Here is a 15,944-nt window from a genome sequence, read left to right on the forward strand (position 1 = left end):
TGTCGACCTCAACTGTTTCCCATGGAAGTTGAAATTTCACAAAGGCCGGAAATAATTCTATATCGCAATGTCCATTGCGAAATATGTACTTTTCGCAGCTGCAGCCATGCACCCTGCTCTTTCTATGTATACATATATGTCTTTCAAAGTTGAGGAGATGTGATCGGACTCGAGTACAGTGTTTTCAAAAAAGTCTTCCAGATACTTATTTTTAGTGTATTGCAGTAGAATCTGGACGATCGACCTCCCACATATTCCAGTAATCGATGGAAATAATACATTAAGATAGGTATACCATGGCATTTTAAATGTTCATCCGTCCGATCCGTCCTCCGACTTTGGTGAACGTCGTTATTGAACTCCATTATTTCACATATCTTGAGAATTCCACATTACTTTATTTTATATATTTATACATGTGGAAGGAAGGGAAGGAATGATTTATTCAAACATTTCGAGTTACATTTATTTTTACATTATATCAAAGTATTACTATTTAAAGAAATTCTTGTATCTATCTACTTATTTAGGATATTTGACAATCGCAGCAATCGCATCGGCTCTGTTCTCACCAATTACCAGGTCTCACTACGAGGAGGTCGCAGCGTTTCGAGGCCCGTAGAGAGACTGCCTATTTATGTTTTATTCAGAAAATCTAATGACTCGAATGTAATAACTATTAATAAGAGAAGATTCATAAAACTCATATGAAATATTTAAACTTGAGAAGCGTAACTTGCATGCAAAACATTAAGCATCTCGAATGATTGTGAAATTAAAGAAAAATTGTTTAGAATGTTTAAAACGCGATACTAAAACTTTTATCTAGAATTTAATACATATATATATATAATCGTTTTATTCGGTAGCATGTAGAAAGATTGAACGAGTTGAAAAGTTGCACTGCTATCTCTGCAGATCGCCCCCCCCCCCAAGAGTAATAAAATAGAAAATATTATGACATTGTGTATAATTCTGTATAAATAATTAATGTGAATTTAATTATTTATACAGAATTATAATTAATGTGAATTTAATTATTTATACAGAATTATAATTAATGTGAATTTAATTATTTAGGTTACAGTATCAGATTGAGATATTAAAACATAAGTTACAAGCAAATTTTAAATCTTGTGAAAGAGGGTTAAAAAATGTACTTATGTACTTTTACATATTTCGCCCCCTCCAAGAAAGGCTCCTGAATCCGCCTCTCCAGGTGGCTCGGCTGCATCGGGGGGAGGGGGATGGACCCGAGTTGAAACCCTGACCAGGTCCTCAGCAAGTCCAGGAAGTCCAGGAAGTCCAGGAAGTCCAGTAGGTCCAGGTAGCTCGGCAACTGCAGGGTCCCCGGAGGTCCTCCAGGCCCGGAAGACCGACGACGACTGAGTACATGAAGCTCTGTGAGCTCCTTATCTAGACTTCGAGGAACGATGTCTCCCGATCAAAACAAGGTCGACGGTTAATTACAATTGCGAAATCCAACGAATTCTTCGGCAAAAATGGATTTTCTGCTAAAATATACGTTCCATTGGCTATTGCTATGACAAATAATGTTAACAACATTTACCCTAACCGCCCAGTAGAAATTATTATTAACTTTGATCGATAGAACTTGAGATATCAAGCAATTAGTAACATTTGATCTTGAATTTGCAAATGATTTTCTACGCCGAATGAATTCTCTTTTATTCTCAATGTTTAATTGTTCGATACATTAATGTTAATGCTTATACATATCATCTAGTATTATTTATAATGAATAAATACATTTTAGTGGAACTTGGTGTAAATGAATAGTTGCAGGAATATTTGGAGAAATATGAGTGACATACTTGTTTCTCCCCCTTAGTTACTAAGATCGACGAAGTATACGATAGAACCACGGTACTCTATGAAACACTTTTTGGCAGGCACAGGCACTGACTCTACAATCGCATTGCACACGATTACAGAAGCACTTCCTGTTTTTAAACGTCCTTCAGTTTCTGAAAAAGTCTTCTAGGTAACGGGTATATCTAAATGGAATCCTGTTAAAAGGCCTCCCACATGGTCCAGTAATCGATGAAATTTATGCGCGAATTGAGAAATCACGAGACAATATGAACTATGACGTGCACACACTTCACTGAACCGATGAATTTCTCAGCGCTAGACAAAATTTTATTTCCCAATGCGGGTTTCAAAAGTAATTCGACTTGCAGTTGCATCCATGCACACCACGACACTCGTGCATCATGCAACCTTCTGCGAGTCTTTTAAGAATTAGATTTTACTGTAAATTTTAGTGTTGGCCATAAACTAATACTCGTAGCCAGTAATATCCAATTATTATTACTTCAAAAGTGCATTAGAATCTTGCGGGAATGTCAGTAACAGCGTGAATTTTTAATACTTTTCGGCGTACGATACGTGAAAAGGTTCTACTACACGCAAAGTACTAATAAACAATGTCATCTTGCAACTTATAGCTTGCATGGGCTTTGAAGAAATACCATTTTTGTGCTTCATAGTGTCTTGATCCCTGAAATGGATTTTCGGAGAAAAATCCGCGTGAGTCGTTGACAAACCGAGCCAAAGCATAGCGTAGCAAAAGCCTACCTGTGCCAAACTCTCTCTCTAAACGAGTCACACGTATCAAGTACGCAACACCTTTCAGCCTTTCAACACATGTCAGAGTAGTTGCTGAGTTGAACGCTGTTCATGAGCAGATGCCACTACATTCAGACCTCAAATTATGGGTCGGTAATACAGTTTGGGTGGCGACACGAACATCTATAAGGTGATAGGTCTATGCTGTACCTCGTCTGTGTTGAAACCAATTATGGCGAGGTAAGAGATACTTTTTACCGTGGGTCGGTGATAAGGATAAAGAATGCGATCGTATTTGGATCGATTTCGTTTATTTAGTAATTGAAAAGTAATTTAGTATGCAATTCTTCATTTGCAGTGTTTTCATTTTTCTTAGCAGGGGCAGTTATTTTTCATGTCTATTAACTTTACCGACCTGTATGAATCGGTGGAATATGGTTCTCAGAGTTACCGTTTTTAAACATACAGTGCGCAACACAAGTCACAGTTCTTTCACGAAGTTGTTACTTCAGAGGTGGCACCAGGGGGGCCAAGCTTCCCTCTTACGAAAGTTGAAGCAGAGTTTGTAGCGCCTCCTACCAATGAGGTGCGTACTAAACTGTGAATGTGTGAATTGGTGTGAATCGGGACGTATGTGTATGTGTATACGTGTAATGTACCGTTTACTTTAAAACCTGTCCACGGATCGTCGCGCCAGCGACACGTATGCAGCAGATAGAAGGATAAACATTGAAATTGAATATTTCTTCTTTTCTTAGGAAAAGAAAATATATTCAATTGCTTTGTATATCCTTCTATCTGCTGCATACGCGTCACTGACGCGACAATCCATGGTCAGACGGCCTTAGAAAGGGTAAACCAGGGAAAGTGAGGACACTTCCTCGTGTCTGCGCCAAACATTTCTAAATGACGACGGTCGTCATGGTAACATTTCACCAACGTCGAAAGGTTGTGTGTCGTGCTCACTGATACACGTAGGTATGTGTGTGTGATGTACCTAGCGCCTCCTACCAATGCGGTGCTAACTAAACGGGAAAACTTCAGCCAAACAAAGACAGCTTGGTCCCCCTGCTCGGAATTAGGGCTCTGTTCACGATACGGGCTCAACGCCGGTCCCGACCAGCGAGCCGTTAACGAGGAAATACTGTATTACTATTATTATAATTTACTTCTCTTGTTATGGTTCTACAGTTTTGCAACAATAAGCAAATTACGATTCTTATTAAATTTCCTCGTATTTTCATGAGTTATCAATGAGATTTTGTTGGAATTCATTGTTCATCATACCCTTGCAGTCTATATTCCTGATAGCCAGGATCTGGGCAGCAGAATTTGACATCAGAACCGTAGTCGTCTGTGTCCGCAGATGGCTGCGTTCTGAGGTTCAGTGCCTGATGTCAGTTCGGCACCAGACCCGCAACAGATTCTGCCGTCTACTGCGGTTCTGACGTCATACTCTGCGCTCTCATGCCTGAGCCAGACCCTGCTACCAATCTGATGTCAGACTGGAGACAGATGATTGATTGTTTGCATTCATACTCGAAAACCCAAGTCATTTGAAAATGTACGTGGTGCTAAAGTTTTGCATCGCACTGTATAACGGTTTTCGTCATTCCTCCATGATAAGGGTCCAAAGACCTGCAATACTCAACATTCGAGTAAGATCGTTCATTACAAAACACCGACATTTCAAAATTAAATGAAATAATTACAAGTTTCTCAGAAGTACTGACGTCATTTTTAATGTAGTAAAATATTGTAAAATTTGTACTTAATATCAATGACACGTGAATTTGAAACTGTACACGCGAAGATGTTGGAGCCCCGCCCCCCTCCCCCCATTTTTGTCACTACATGACTAATAAATTACACGTTTTCCAACGTTTACCATATTTTGATCGACAATGCTACAATTCGAGCAGAAGAAATGTTATAAACAAAATCTGCCAAATTGGCCAAATATAATTCTTGTGGAACAGAATATGTCATTTTACACGAATATTTCTTTCTAACAGCTTCCCACGCTATTATATGTTTTCATATATCCACAAATCTACACCGCCATTTACTGCAATAGCACTTCATCCACACAGACAAGTCCTTGAAACTATTTGTCAATTTTCGAACCACTTTTATTGTACCCCAGCGCAGAAAGTATTAAGATTTATAATAAAGTTGTCTGAACAGCTCACTACATCGGTTGTTAGTTATTAATTAAACTAATATCAATAACACATAAGAGTAAATGTACATGTACATTGAGCTTGTAACTGATGCTCATCTTTATCAATTTTGTCGTATAAATAAAATTTGTTTAAATAGGAAGAAACTAGTACATGCATAGTGTTTTGCCAGTAATACATTTTGATAATTGAACTTTTCATAGGAGACATGAAAGTGCACGTGACGTTGGTTAACGCATACGTTTTAAAATAACAATACAGTGTTTCTCTCACTCTATAATCAGTACATAAGATATTCCTCTCTTTATACATAATAAAATATGAATTTTAAATAGTTCTGGTTAAATATACAGAAGATCTGTCGTTATGAAAATATTAACGATGATATTGATGTTAAGAACATTCTTCTTCAACTTAACAAATCGATAAGGGAAGATTGCAAAATAAATCGAAACCTTCCAATCACACAAACTGCCCGACGAAATGATGAATAATTTACATTTACACTTTCTCTCTCACATGCAAGTACATACGTATACCTGCGTGTACAACGTACATATACATTCATATATGTATACACACGTATACATATGCCACACACATTCTGGTCTATATGCACGGGAAGAGAGTACTAACTCTGTCCATCTTAAATATATCTGCTACTATTTGATTTACTAAGAAAAATTATAGATACACAAATTTTGTACAGTATTAACTTTAGAGGGCCGGCATTTCTCCTTTGAAATTCTGAATTTCTTTACGTAAACTTCATGCATATTATATGCAGCATATAATATAAATTCTAAGTTTATTCCTGGCCAGTATAGCGGCCAGGCCGGCCGTGACCAGCATGGCAAATATTGAAATTCTCAAAATCTGAACTTTAGTGTTTCTAAGGGTTTTCAATATCGCTAATCACGATTCTGAGGTCAGATTATCGAGATTTTACGCAGAAACGGCGTTGCCAACCTAAGCAGGCCTAAATGAATAACAACAGTTACATTCATGTATAAAACTTTCCTTTGGCGTTACCCGGAGCTAACGACCTGGACGTACACGCGCACATACTTCCCAAGCACACACACACACACACTCGTGTACATGCATATGCACATAAAATATACCTATATATGCACATTAAATAGTTGTCTACCCTGGTCCACTATAGTGGCCACCCCGGCCCGCTAAAGGTTAAGGGGGCGTAATATGCTCGCAATCATTTTTTTTCGTGGATGGAGGCGTGAAGGAGATTTTGAAGTCACTTCTATTCTTTTAAATGCAAACATACGTTTTTATTTCAAGATCACATTAAGGTCAACATGTCGTAATACATACATAGATGAATTTGTCTCCTTGTCAGCTAGAAGAATATGATAACAAAAATATCTGGCTCTATTTATTTAAAATAAGTAAATAAATAAATAAAAATCAAAGGTGATCTTGATATCTCCTTTACGCGTCCAGCCATAAAAGAATGATTACTCCAGTATTATGTCTCCGTTGATACTATACAACTTTTATGTATAAAACCTTTTCCATAAATCATGTACTAGCAAAGACATGTCAGCTAGGCAGAGTTAACGTTCCGCACTGCTCTGTATACACGTAATGCATACAGACATAACATACAGTACATCATGCATACAATCACACACGCATACATACATACATTTGTATATGTACATATGTATAGAACTTAAACAAGATTCGCTGTAAGGTGCGATCCAACGGCGCGTGGCTAGGCGAGTCTGTAGACTCGTCATGTCTAGGCTCGCCGTTTCCCGCCGCTTTAACCGAGCCAGATAAGCTTTTCTTTACCGACAACGGACGGGAAGCCCATGCCGAGGCGCGCGAGCCCAAGCTCATCAATTCCCACGGCGCGTGGCTCGAAGAGTACGGCGCTAAACCCGCCGAGCCACGCGCCGGGGAATCACACTTCAAGACGATCCTCTAAGTAGATTAATGTATTAATCTATATACAATGTACAGCACTAACGTGCTAATCCATTTAATTTCTGATCACAAATTTGTACAAATTCTGTTTGTACACATCGTATTGGTCACCTATTCTATAAATACCTATTTGTTTTCCTTTCCATTCCCAGCAATATATGAGACGCTCAGAAATTTTATAGCAAAATAATTTTGGCGATTCAGTATCAGAAAGTGCTTTTAGATGATCACACTACATTCGTAGTTGAAATTCCCTTGCTGAGACTAAGGCGTGTACAATTGTGTGTATAATTGAAAACGATGATGTAGCAAGGTTCTGAATTCGTAAAAGTTCTAACTGGTCTTTGGATAAAACACGGTAATTATTTCTACTTTGGTAAAGTCTGATACGATTTTATCATATTTTGTATATTGGTGCACGTCTCATATTCTTATAAATTTCGATATACAATGTAAATTTATTACATCCAAATCAGTTAGAGTCCACACGCGTAAAATTGTCGGCACACAGGCTCGACTACTCGGACTTTTATTTCTAACAAGCAGATTTTACTATAGCTTAAAATAATTTTCACCTTTTCACGTTGACACGACAGTACTTGTCGACGACTGAGCCACCGTTGTCACTGTTAACAGAGTTAACGTAGTATCAAGAGTATTTTGTTCGGGCATTCCGGTGACAATGTCTTTCTCAACGCACACTTTCTTCGCCTCTTTATGCTCCTCGGACGAACTCGACTTCCTTTTGTGATTCGAACTAGACGAATGAGAACGACTAGACGCTGAATCGTCCTTCGATGACCGACTGCTCGATGACTTTTTTTGCCCGTCTCTTCCATGACTGTGATGCCCATCTCTCTTTTTCTCTGATTTCCTGTCATTATCTTTATTATCTGCGCGTTCAATAGTTTTACTAGAAACGTTATAATCTCTCGGCAGTGGAATGATTTTCAACGTGTCGTCTTTGCTGCTTCCTTCTCCCGTCTTACTGTCGTATTTACGTTGAGGACTCCGATGACGATGCTTCTTATGTTCTCTATCGCGTCTGTCTCGATCTCTTCTATCTTTATGCCGTTGATTCCTCGAATCTTTCTCGTCCCTATGCTTCCTTTTGGAGTCTAAATGTGATGTGTGTGTATCTAATGACAATTTAGATGTATTTTCATCGCTGCTGCCATTTCTGCTGTTACTGCTACTATGTCTTTCGGATTCTGTTATCGGGGACGAAGATATAATCGAAGAACACGAAGAGGAATTCGTGATTTTCGAGGCTGATATCGTAGCGTCTTCGCACGCGTTACCAGTTGTAACCGATGCACAAGTTTTCTCGTTTTTCGATCTCTCCTTAGCCTCATCCTCGGCCATTTCGATTAACGCTTTCACTGCATTTTCGGTCGCGCACTCCATCTTCGATGTAAAAGCTAATGTTGTTTCTACTTCCAGTAATTGACAATATCGCTCTAACTTCGATATATCGCTTTTGTACTTCTGTTCGGCAATTTCGAAGCTTTCTTTATGTATCTTTTCCAACACCTCTTTCGAGGCCTCTGCAACCCCAGTTCGCAAAGATTGACAAACTTCTTCCACGTCAGTCTTCGATTTATAAATTGCAATCTCTAAAGCCTTATCGACAACTTCCGTTGCATATGTTTTCGCTATCAACTGCCGTTGTGCCAACACATCTTGCTCGAGAATAACGGCGTTGCAATCGGAAATATCGCGTTCCGACGAACAGAGGTCTGAGGAACTCAGACGTCTTTTACTGTCTTTCGAAGAAGAGCCTGAGTTACTAAATTTATTTACTGATTTGGATTCAACTACGTGTGAAATGCTTTCTTTGCTTGATGTGCTATTACTGCTGGACCGACTATGATGACTTCGACGATGATCTAGTTTATGACTACTACAATCATACTTCTTCTTGTCTGCAGAGTGACTACTATTACTATTGCTGCTACCGTGAGAATGATGACTGGATTTTTCATTGGACCGACGTCGGTCCTCGTGTCTTCTTTCGGATCTTTTATCGTCTCTCTTCTCGCTACTTTGTTTCTGCTCTGTTGTGCCGCTCTTTGTGGATTTGCTGCTGAAAATATCTGAACAATTATCATTATTTTCGTCAGAATCCTTTCTCTTACTCGAAACAGAAGAATGTCTCGAATGCTCTCTACTTTTACGTTCTTCTTTACGTTTACCATGCTGGTCCGATTTCTTCAAATTCCCTTGATACTCGGCAGCTCTTTCTTTTGCTTTTTTCTCTTCGAGAAAGTCAATAGAATGTTTTTGCTCTACACGCTGACGATTTGTATTCTCTTTTTGCTCGTCTCCTATATTTACTGCTTCTAAAGGTTTTTTTTCCTTTATGCGATGGGACGATTCGTTTCCGACGCGGATGTGTCTAATGTTTGAATTGTGCTGCGATTCCTGATAATACTGTTTTAACCTGACATGCCACGCTACGCTTGAAACCGCGGAAATCGTTCTAAACTGATGAATTATATTACGCGGTAAAAAGTAAATGTCATTGTCGTATAAATTTATTCTCGCATAGCGGATACCCTGTCTACGTAATTGATTCAATTTAGCGTCTTCGACCCATTGTACACACTGCGATATTGGTGGTTCGTGAAGATCTAACTGCAACTTTTCGACTAGTTCGGGAAAATCGCCAGCGTAAAAAGCCACAACATCTTTTGTAATCCTATTGTACTCTGATGGTTGTCCACCGTGAACAGCTTTTAGTATACCCACTGCAGCTGTTGTCATTCTATCTAATCCATGACCCACGTGATCCGCATGAGCCTTGGTGCGATCTTCAAACATATATTCACGAGCTTCGCTAAGGCGTGGTAAATATTGAAGATTTCGCAACTCATTAATGCCAGTTCTACGCCTTTTATAAGGACTTTTATTTATGTCTGCAGTCGGAACTAATTGCTCTCCTGGTCTGATCCACAGAATCGGGCCATCGTTCGACTCTTGAGCTGTATCCATTTTCACAACAGATAGCGGACCCCATGGCATTGTCTGAAACACAGTAGGAAGAGAATTTTTACGTAATATTATAAAATATGCGGATTTAAACTATTTATATAAATAAATTTACAGTTTCGACGCTATGCATTCGGTAAATAAATCGTTATACTACCATATAAAGCTTTTGCAATTACGAAGAAGGTGTAAATATATTTAGGAGAGCACAAGTGCTACCTTCGAAAGTTAAAGATAAAATACCAAAGTACAATTTTTTGGGCAAGTACTCTAATATTTCTCTACAGTGACTGAAAAGGTGGTGTCAGTTAAAAGAGAAAGGTGTAAATGAATTTTAGAACTACTCATGTACACATAAATGGTTGGCAGTAACATGGGAAATTGCAGCATCTAAGACCACTTCCTTCTCCTTATCTCAAATTATTGTTACTTCACGATCCAACCTAATTGCAATAGTCATCATGTATATGTGCGTAAATAATTTGAAGATTTATTTACCAATTTTAAAAACGGATTTTCTTCTAACTTTTTTAGAAGATCTGGAAAATATCCACCAACTTCTTCGTGAACAGTTCCTACGAGACTTATTTGGTGAAGAGGTCCATATCTAACAGTACCATTGCTATAAGCTTTACAAACTTGTTCTTTGTACTGAACCATAGTTGTAGTTTCTATGTCACTGCTTCTTCCTAATACACCATTCTTCACAGTTAATGTAGGATAATTGTCTGCCATATAATCCAACAGATCGGGAAGATACGCAGCAGCATTATGCACTATTCCCATAACATGATGCGCATTACCATTTTCATCCTCGCCAAAAACTACCTGCAACACCAAAAGTTTTCCTTCTTCGCATTCTGCACCATTTAAACATAATTGTAACAAGATTAAGAAAGTATACTCTCTTTGTCTGTATATTCTATTTCAAAGCAACACAAACACTCAGGTATAATATCTATTAATTCTATTAGAAGCGGTCATTTCGAATTTTAACTGATATTTATATCTACTTACTTTGAAATATTCTTGAGCTAATTCTTCTACTTGTTTGTGCGATAATGTATCGATTTCATCCTGATACATATGCACAACAGTTGCACCACCATTAGGATAAGTTTCTATATGAATGAACTTCTTATACTTTAGGCCTTCTAGTAATTCACTTTTAACCGGTGGATTATGAAGCATTTTACAGTTTTTTGTTTGCAAATTTAACCTGAGGTTTTCATTTATAGACTTTGAGAATGGATGAGATATTAGCTTACTGTTTAATGAAACCACACTACGATCTCGTTTACACTGTACACCGATGTTCGCTCGCTTTATTTTGCTACGCTTATAACATCGCGAACAATAACGCCGCTCATTGTGCTCCTTACTTCGTTTATCTCTCGAAGACGAGTATGATTTAGAGTGCGAACTCGATGTAGAATCGATGCAATTTATTGGTTTCTCGTGTGATGGTACAGTATCAGTTCGTCCAGCTATTGTCGTAGACACACTATTACTAGCCCAATCAGATTTAACTGCGTTCAATTCTTCTTGAAGATCCGCTTGCTCCGCTTTAACTTCAACAACCTCTGTTTTCATTTCTCCACGAACAGTGTCCATATCTTTATCTACGTTCTCATCCTCGTTCGGCTTTATTTCCGCAACAGGAACTTGCTCTTCAGTTTCCTCTAATGGTCCACAAAATGAATAAGACATCAAACTCTTGTTGGCTGTGGCGGATAAGTTAGTCGTGCCTTCTTCGTCGTATTTTGCCGTATCCATTATAATAGTCGTAGCCACAATCGCCGATGTCATACTGGTAGAAAACGTTGTGTCAGGACTATTGGGGCTGGCGGAAACTCGCGGTGGATAATCTGGACTTCTTGGACTAGTGATCACTTCGCCGTTACTTTGAGGACTTTCTCCTAATTGAGGCGTATTTCCATGTTCAAAATTTACGCATCCTTCTAGTTTTGTTGGTAATGTATGAATCCCACCGGAGAATGTTGTATCATTGTTACATATTGAATCAACCTAACAAATAAAACAACAAACAATGAATATATGTCTACGATATCAGCGATTAATAAAATTTTAGCTTCTTATGTTATTATACATTGCTCATATATATGAACAAGAAATATACATACACAAACAGCATTCTGAGCTGGTTCTATTACAGTTTTCATTAATTCGTTGTTGCAATGATCTGGATTCCCTATAATACGTAATATTAATCTCATAATACATATCCAACGTATTGAATTATGTGAAATATCATAACAGAAATTGCTCATAAGGAATTAAATTTTAACAATGATTCGACGATTACACGTTCCTTCGTGCGAAGTAAAGAAATGCAGATCTTATATCAAACGACATAACAACTAAAGTTCGCGTACTACGTCGAAACTCTATTTTTATAATATTTCGCATTTATCAACCAGCGTCAATTTTCTTTAATGTTATCTGTACTGTTACAATAGTTTGTCGGATAAACAATAAACAACAGAGTAATCGATATAAATTACCTAAATACTGGAAACATTTTCTTAATGTATATCGTTTCGTTACCAAAGCAAGGATGTAGGATTAAATGTTCGAACTGCGCTACGTAATGTTAAAAGATTTTACCGTCTGGCTGTTCAGGAAGACAGGCAATACCATCCAGATCATTTCTCTGGTTGGACATGCTGTGTGGTTCCAAGGATGGTATGTGTAATGTAGTGTTGATAGCAAGTTTATAAGTAGTACGTTCTTCCACATCACCAGAAGAGCTCATGAAACTCAAGCTTCTCTGTAATTCTTTCCCTTCTGTGTTTGCATTAAACGATGACGCTGTAGAGAATATCGTGGGCGTCCTGACCGAATGTAAGGCTGAATTGTCCGTAAACTCGTTTGTCTCTTTAATAACACTATTCCACGCTGTTCTGGACACTTTTACATTGATTGCTTCCCCTCGCAGCGGTTCGAATACTTGCTGAATTGTATTATTTACATCACATCGTTCATTTGACACAATACTTGTACCAGATTCGGATGCCATCTTGATTCTGTGAGCAACATCCTGAACACAACGATACTACGCAACATTTGATTGGATATTTCTTAGCCGCCTTTCGAACAGACCTTATTCTATTCGTCTGAAATCGGATAAAAAGTAGGGGTAAGACCAGTAGATATAGAGGTACCATATACATTTTTATTCATTGGAATCTTCGATCTCTAACCTTGTTTTCTCCGAAATTTTTTCATTATAAAAGACCGTATGTAATTTAGAATAATCATATACACTGTATGCTGCACGAATACAATCATTTAACGAAACCCTGCTGGACATAGTTTATAATAATAGACTTCGTTAGAATCATCTAGATCATCTATTCACACGTACCTGATTTTACCGCTAATTTTCAAATCTTTGAACAATATGACAACAATCATTAATTTTCCAAAGTTCAGATCGTCTCTTTTTGTAGAAAAGAATTGTTATAAAACAGGATATTTATACAAATGTAAAGAATATGTTAATATGTAAATTGTAATAAAAGATACAATTAATAAGCAATTAATAAACACAATTTATTTTATGATTAGATTATTCTTCCTTGCATAGAGAGAATGTTAGAAATCAGGTATTTACAACTGAGAAAATATTTTTTATTGTTTAACTTTTTTATTTACAACAAAAAACACGAGTATAGTGCAATACTAAATATATAGCTGTACACGTTCGATAAAACATTAACCTTCTCTAAGCCTTCTAAGCGTCAAATAATACCACTGAACCACAAATAATACCTTTATATAAAATAATTCTAAGATATACAAACATTTTTATTACTTCGCAATAAAATTGTCTTATTTTTTGTTAGCATTAATACTCCCTAAGTATATCTATACCTACAATTAGTACTTTCAGAATTAAGAAGAAAAACATTAACGTAAAGAATTTTCAAGTTAAATGAGAATTCGTATATTGAAATAGTAAATACCTTATATTTTGTCATTTCTTTAATACGTTAAAATCTAAACTCAAGTATATATATAGGCTTCAATGAGTTTTGAGTGTTGCCATTTTTTGGTTAATTTTGATAGGTGTACTCAAAGATATAAGTACACATCGTACAGTGTCGTAAAATGTACATATTAATTATTTATGTGATGAAAAGTGGTCCGTACACAGAGTTTTAGTTGAAGCTTGCCTTGTACAAATGCGTTTTACATTCACCTTATCGATATATTACCGAGAAAAACCAATGGAAGTAAAAAACTAATAAAGATCAGTGTATCTTATGTCTCAGATAAATAACAGTGTATTTATTATTACTTAATGAGAATAGTACTTTTGAAGCACAAATGTGATCGTTTGAATATAAGTAGCATTATATTATTTTTCTTTGGCATTATTAGAGGAGTAGATCATACGAATTTATAAATTATTAAATTGTTTCATAATTTCCATATGGTCATCTGATATTTCGAAAGCAATACCTATGACTTTTCATATAAGCATAGTGACTTTTCAACATATACACATTTAAAGTTATGCACTCTGTAGTGGGGTTGTCTGTTTCATTTTTAGCTGCTTTCTCTTACATTTCAAATTTTGTATTTCCAACTGGATGGTGTTATGTATTTCATTTAAAGTTGATCAGAGAATGTACATATATGTATATGTAGTCCACAGTAGTTTTGAGTAGCGAAGCTTATATGTATTTTCATTCACCAATTCAATTCATAGGATTTTGTAAAGAACCGTTAATTTCTTCACTGCCGTATTCGCGAATATTTTACTTTATAAATTGTTTTGTAAATTGAATGTTATAAATAATACTGTTGCCTATAAAAACATGAAGTCAAAATCGATTTTTTTGCACCTGAAAGGTCCATGCCAGGGGTCAAATGAAACTGTTAACTTTTATTTATAAATAAAAGTTGTTTATCGAATTTTAACTTTTATATCATTTCTTTTCTGTATTAAGTTAACTTTGTACATTAACACTTTAACTCTGCTGTAAAAGTTCAGTGTTAACAATTTTATGTTCGATTAATAAAAGTTCTGGAGAAGCATATACTTCTGTAGAGATATTTATCGGTAAAATATAAAAGTTAGGAATATTTTTTTAATTAGTATTATTTAAGCAATTTGAAGCAGGATAAATATAGAAGAGAAACCACATTGTGATTTTTATATAATTATTCCCACTGAATGGTTTAAGGTTTCAACATCATCCCCATCTATCTACCCCACAACATTTCCAGGAAATCTGCTTGTCATAACTTTCACTTTTTGGGAGTGGAATAAATGTTCCCGTTTAACTAGAACTTTTTTCTACTTTCAAAAAAATAGAAGTTACTTATTTACACAAAAATGTATAGAGTAACATTTAGTTAATACACTGCATTTTATAAATTTTCTTGGAACAGAAAAAATAATAAGTCATAAAATTACAGGTACTTCGTAATTAATTGAAATTTTTAACGGTTTCATTCAACCCCTGGTCTATGTAGGGCCTACATTGTAGGCACACATATCAGGTTTGTTAATCTTGCAAAACAAAAATTATAATTTTATCCAAACTACATTTTTTTTCCGTACTAATACAGTTGCCTCGTTTTGAGTAAAGTACTTCATTTTCCTGAAAAAATGGGCCCTTGCCCAGAAGGCTCGTTTAGGGCCCTATCCTAACAAAAAAAAATATCATTTTAAAAAAACGCTATATGTTTTTTCTGTACTACTACACTTAGCCCGTTTTTAGTAAACTACCCCTTCACTCAGCCCCCCCCCCAAAAAATGGGCCCCTCAGACCGTTTGCCACCTGGGCCCCTCAGAACGTTTGCCACCTGGGCCTTTTAACTTAAATCCGCCGCTGCACGTCACATATGGAAGTATGTATGTGTTCTCGGGTTACTGATAGTACAACTAGGGGCGAATTTGGAGATTTGGCACCCCTAATTTAAAAGAGTTGAGCCAATTTTAAAAATAATTCAATATGGCAACTCACATATGAGTTATCGCTAAATCGCTACATGAAAAAAAGTGAATTATTTTTAAAGTTGCCGCACGCATCTCTGTTTAAACATTTTTCAGTTTCCATCGCCTAAAATTTCGCCCTCCAAAATTTGCCGCCTTAGGAGCTGCAGCCTACTTATCCTATATCCAAATCCGCCCTGAGTACATCTATTCACACGTGTGGCTCATACAGTAATTCATTGGGGAAAAAAGCA

At 36.7% G+C, this 15,944-nt stretch overlaps 1 protein-coding gene across 1 annotated transcript; it reads right to left on the bottom strand.

The window, feature by feature from the left end:
- Positions 1–4,307: 4,307 nt before the first annotated feature.
- Positions 4,308–12,787, bottom strand: LOC143367669 (uncharacterized). Its single transcript, XM_076809743.1, has 5 exons — positions 12,348–12,787; positions 11,864–11,931; positions 10,737–11,747; positions 10,218–10,547; positions 4,308–9,755 (listed from the first exon to the last, which is right to left on the bottom strand). Exons 1-5 carry the CDS (start codon positions 12,757–12,759, stop codon positions 7,308–7,310), a joined length of 4,269 nt encoding a protein of 1,422 aa, XP_076665858.1. The 5' UTR covers positions 12,760–12,787; the 3' UTR covers positions 4,308–7,307.
- Positions 12,788–15,944: the final 3,157 nt, after the last annotated feature.

Source organism: Andrena cerasifolii, chromosome 1, assembly GCF_050908995.1.
Source record: "Andrena cerasifolii isolate SP2316 chromosome 1, iyAndCera1_principal, whole genome shotgun sequence".
Classification (NCBI taxonomy): domain Eukaryota; kingdom Metazoa; phylum Arthropoda; class Insecta; order Hymenoptera; family Andrenidae; genus Andrena; species Andrena cerasifolii.

What these genes read in the sequence shown, in the direction of transcription:
- LOC143367669 (XM_076809743.1), bottom strand. Translation starts at nt 12,759, where the DNA reads ATGGCATCCGAATCTGGTACAAGTATTGTGTCAAATGAACGATGTGAT. An exon ending in CAGCTCAGAATGCTGTTTGT is followed by an intron (nt 11,748 to 11,863) that starts GTATGTATATTT and finishes TTTATTTGTTAG; the next exon opens with GTTGATTCAATATGTAACAA. An exon ending in AAAATCCGTTTTTAAAATTG is followed by an intron (nt 9,756 to 10,217) that starts GTAAATAAATCT and finishes ACTGTGTTTCAG; the next exon opens with ACAATGCCATGGGGTCCGCT.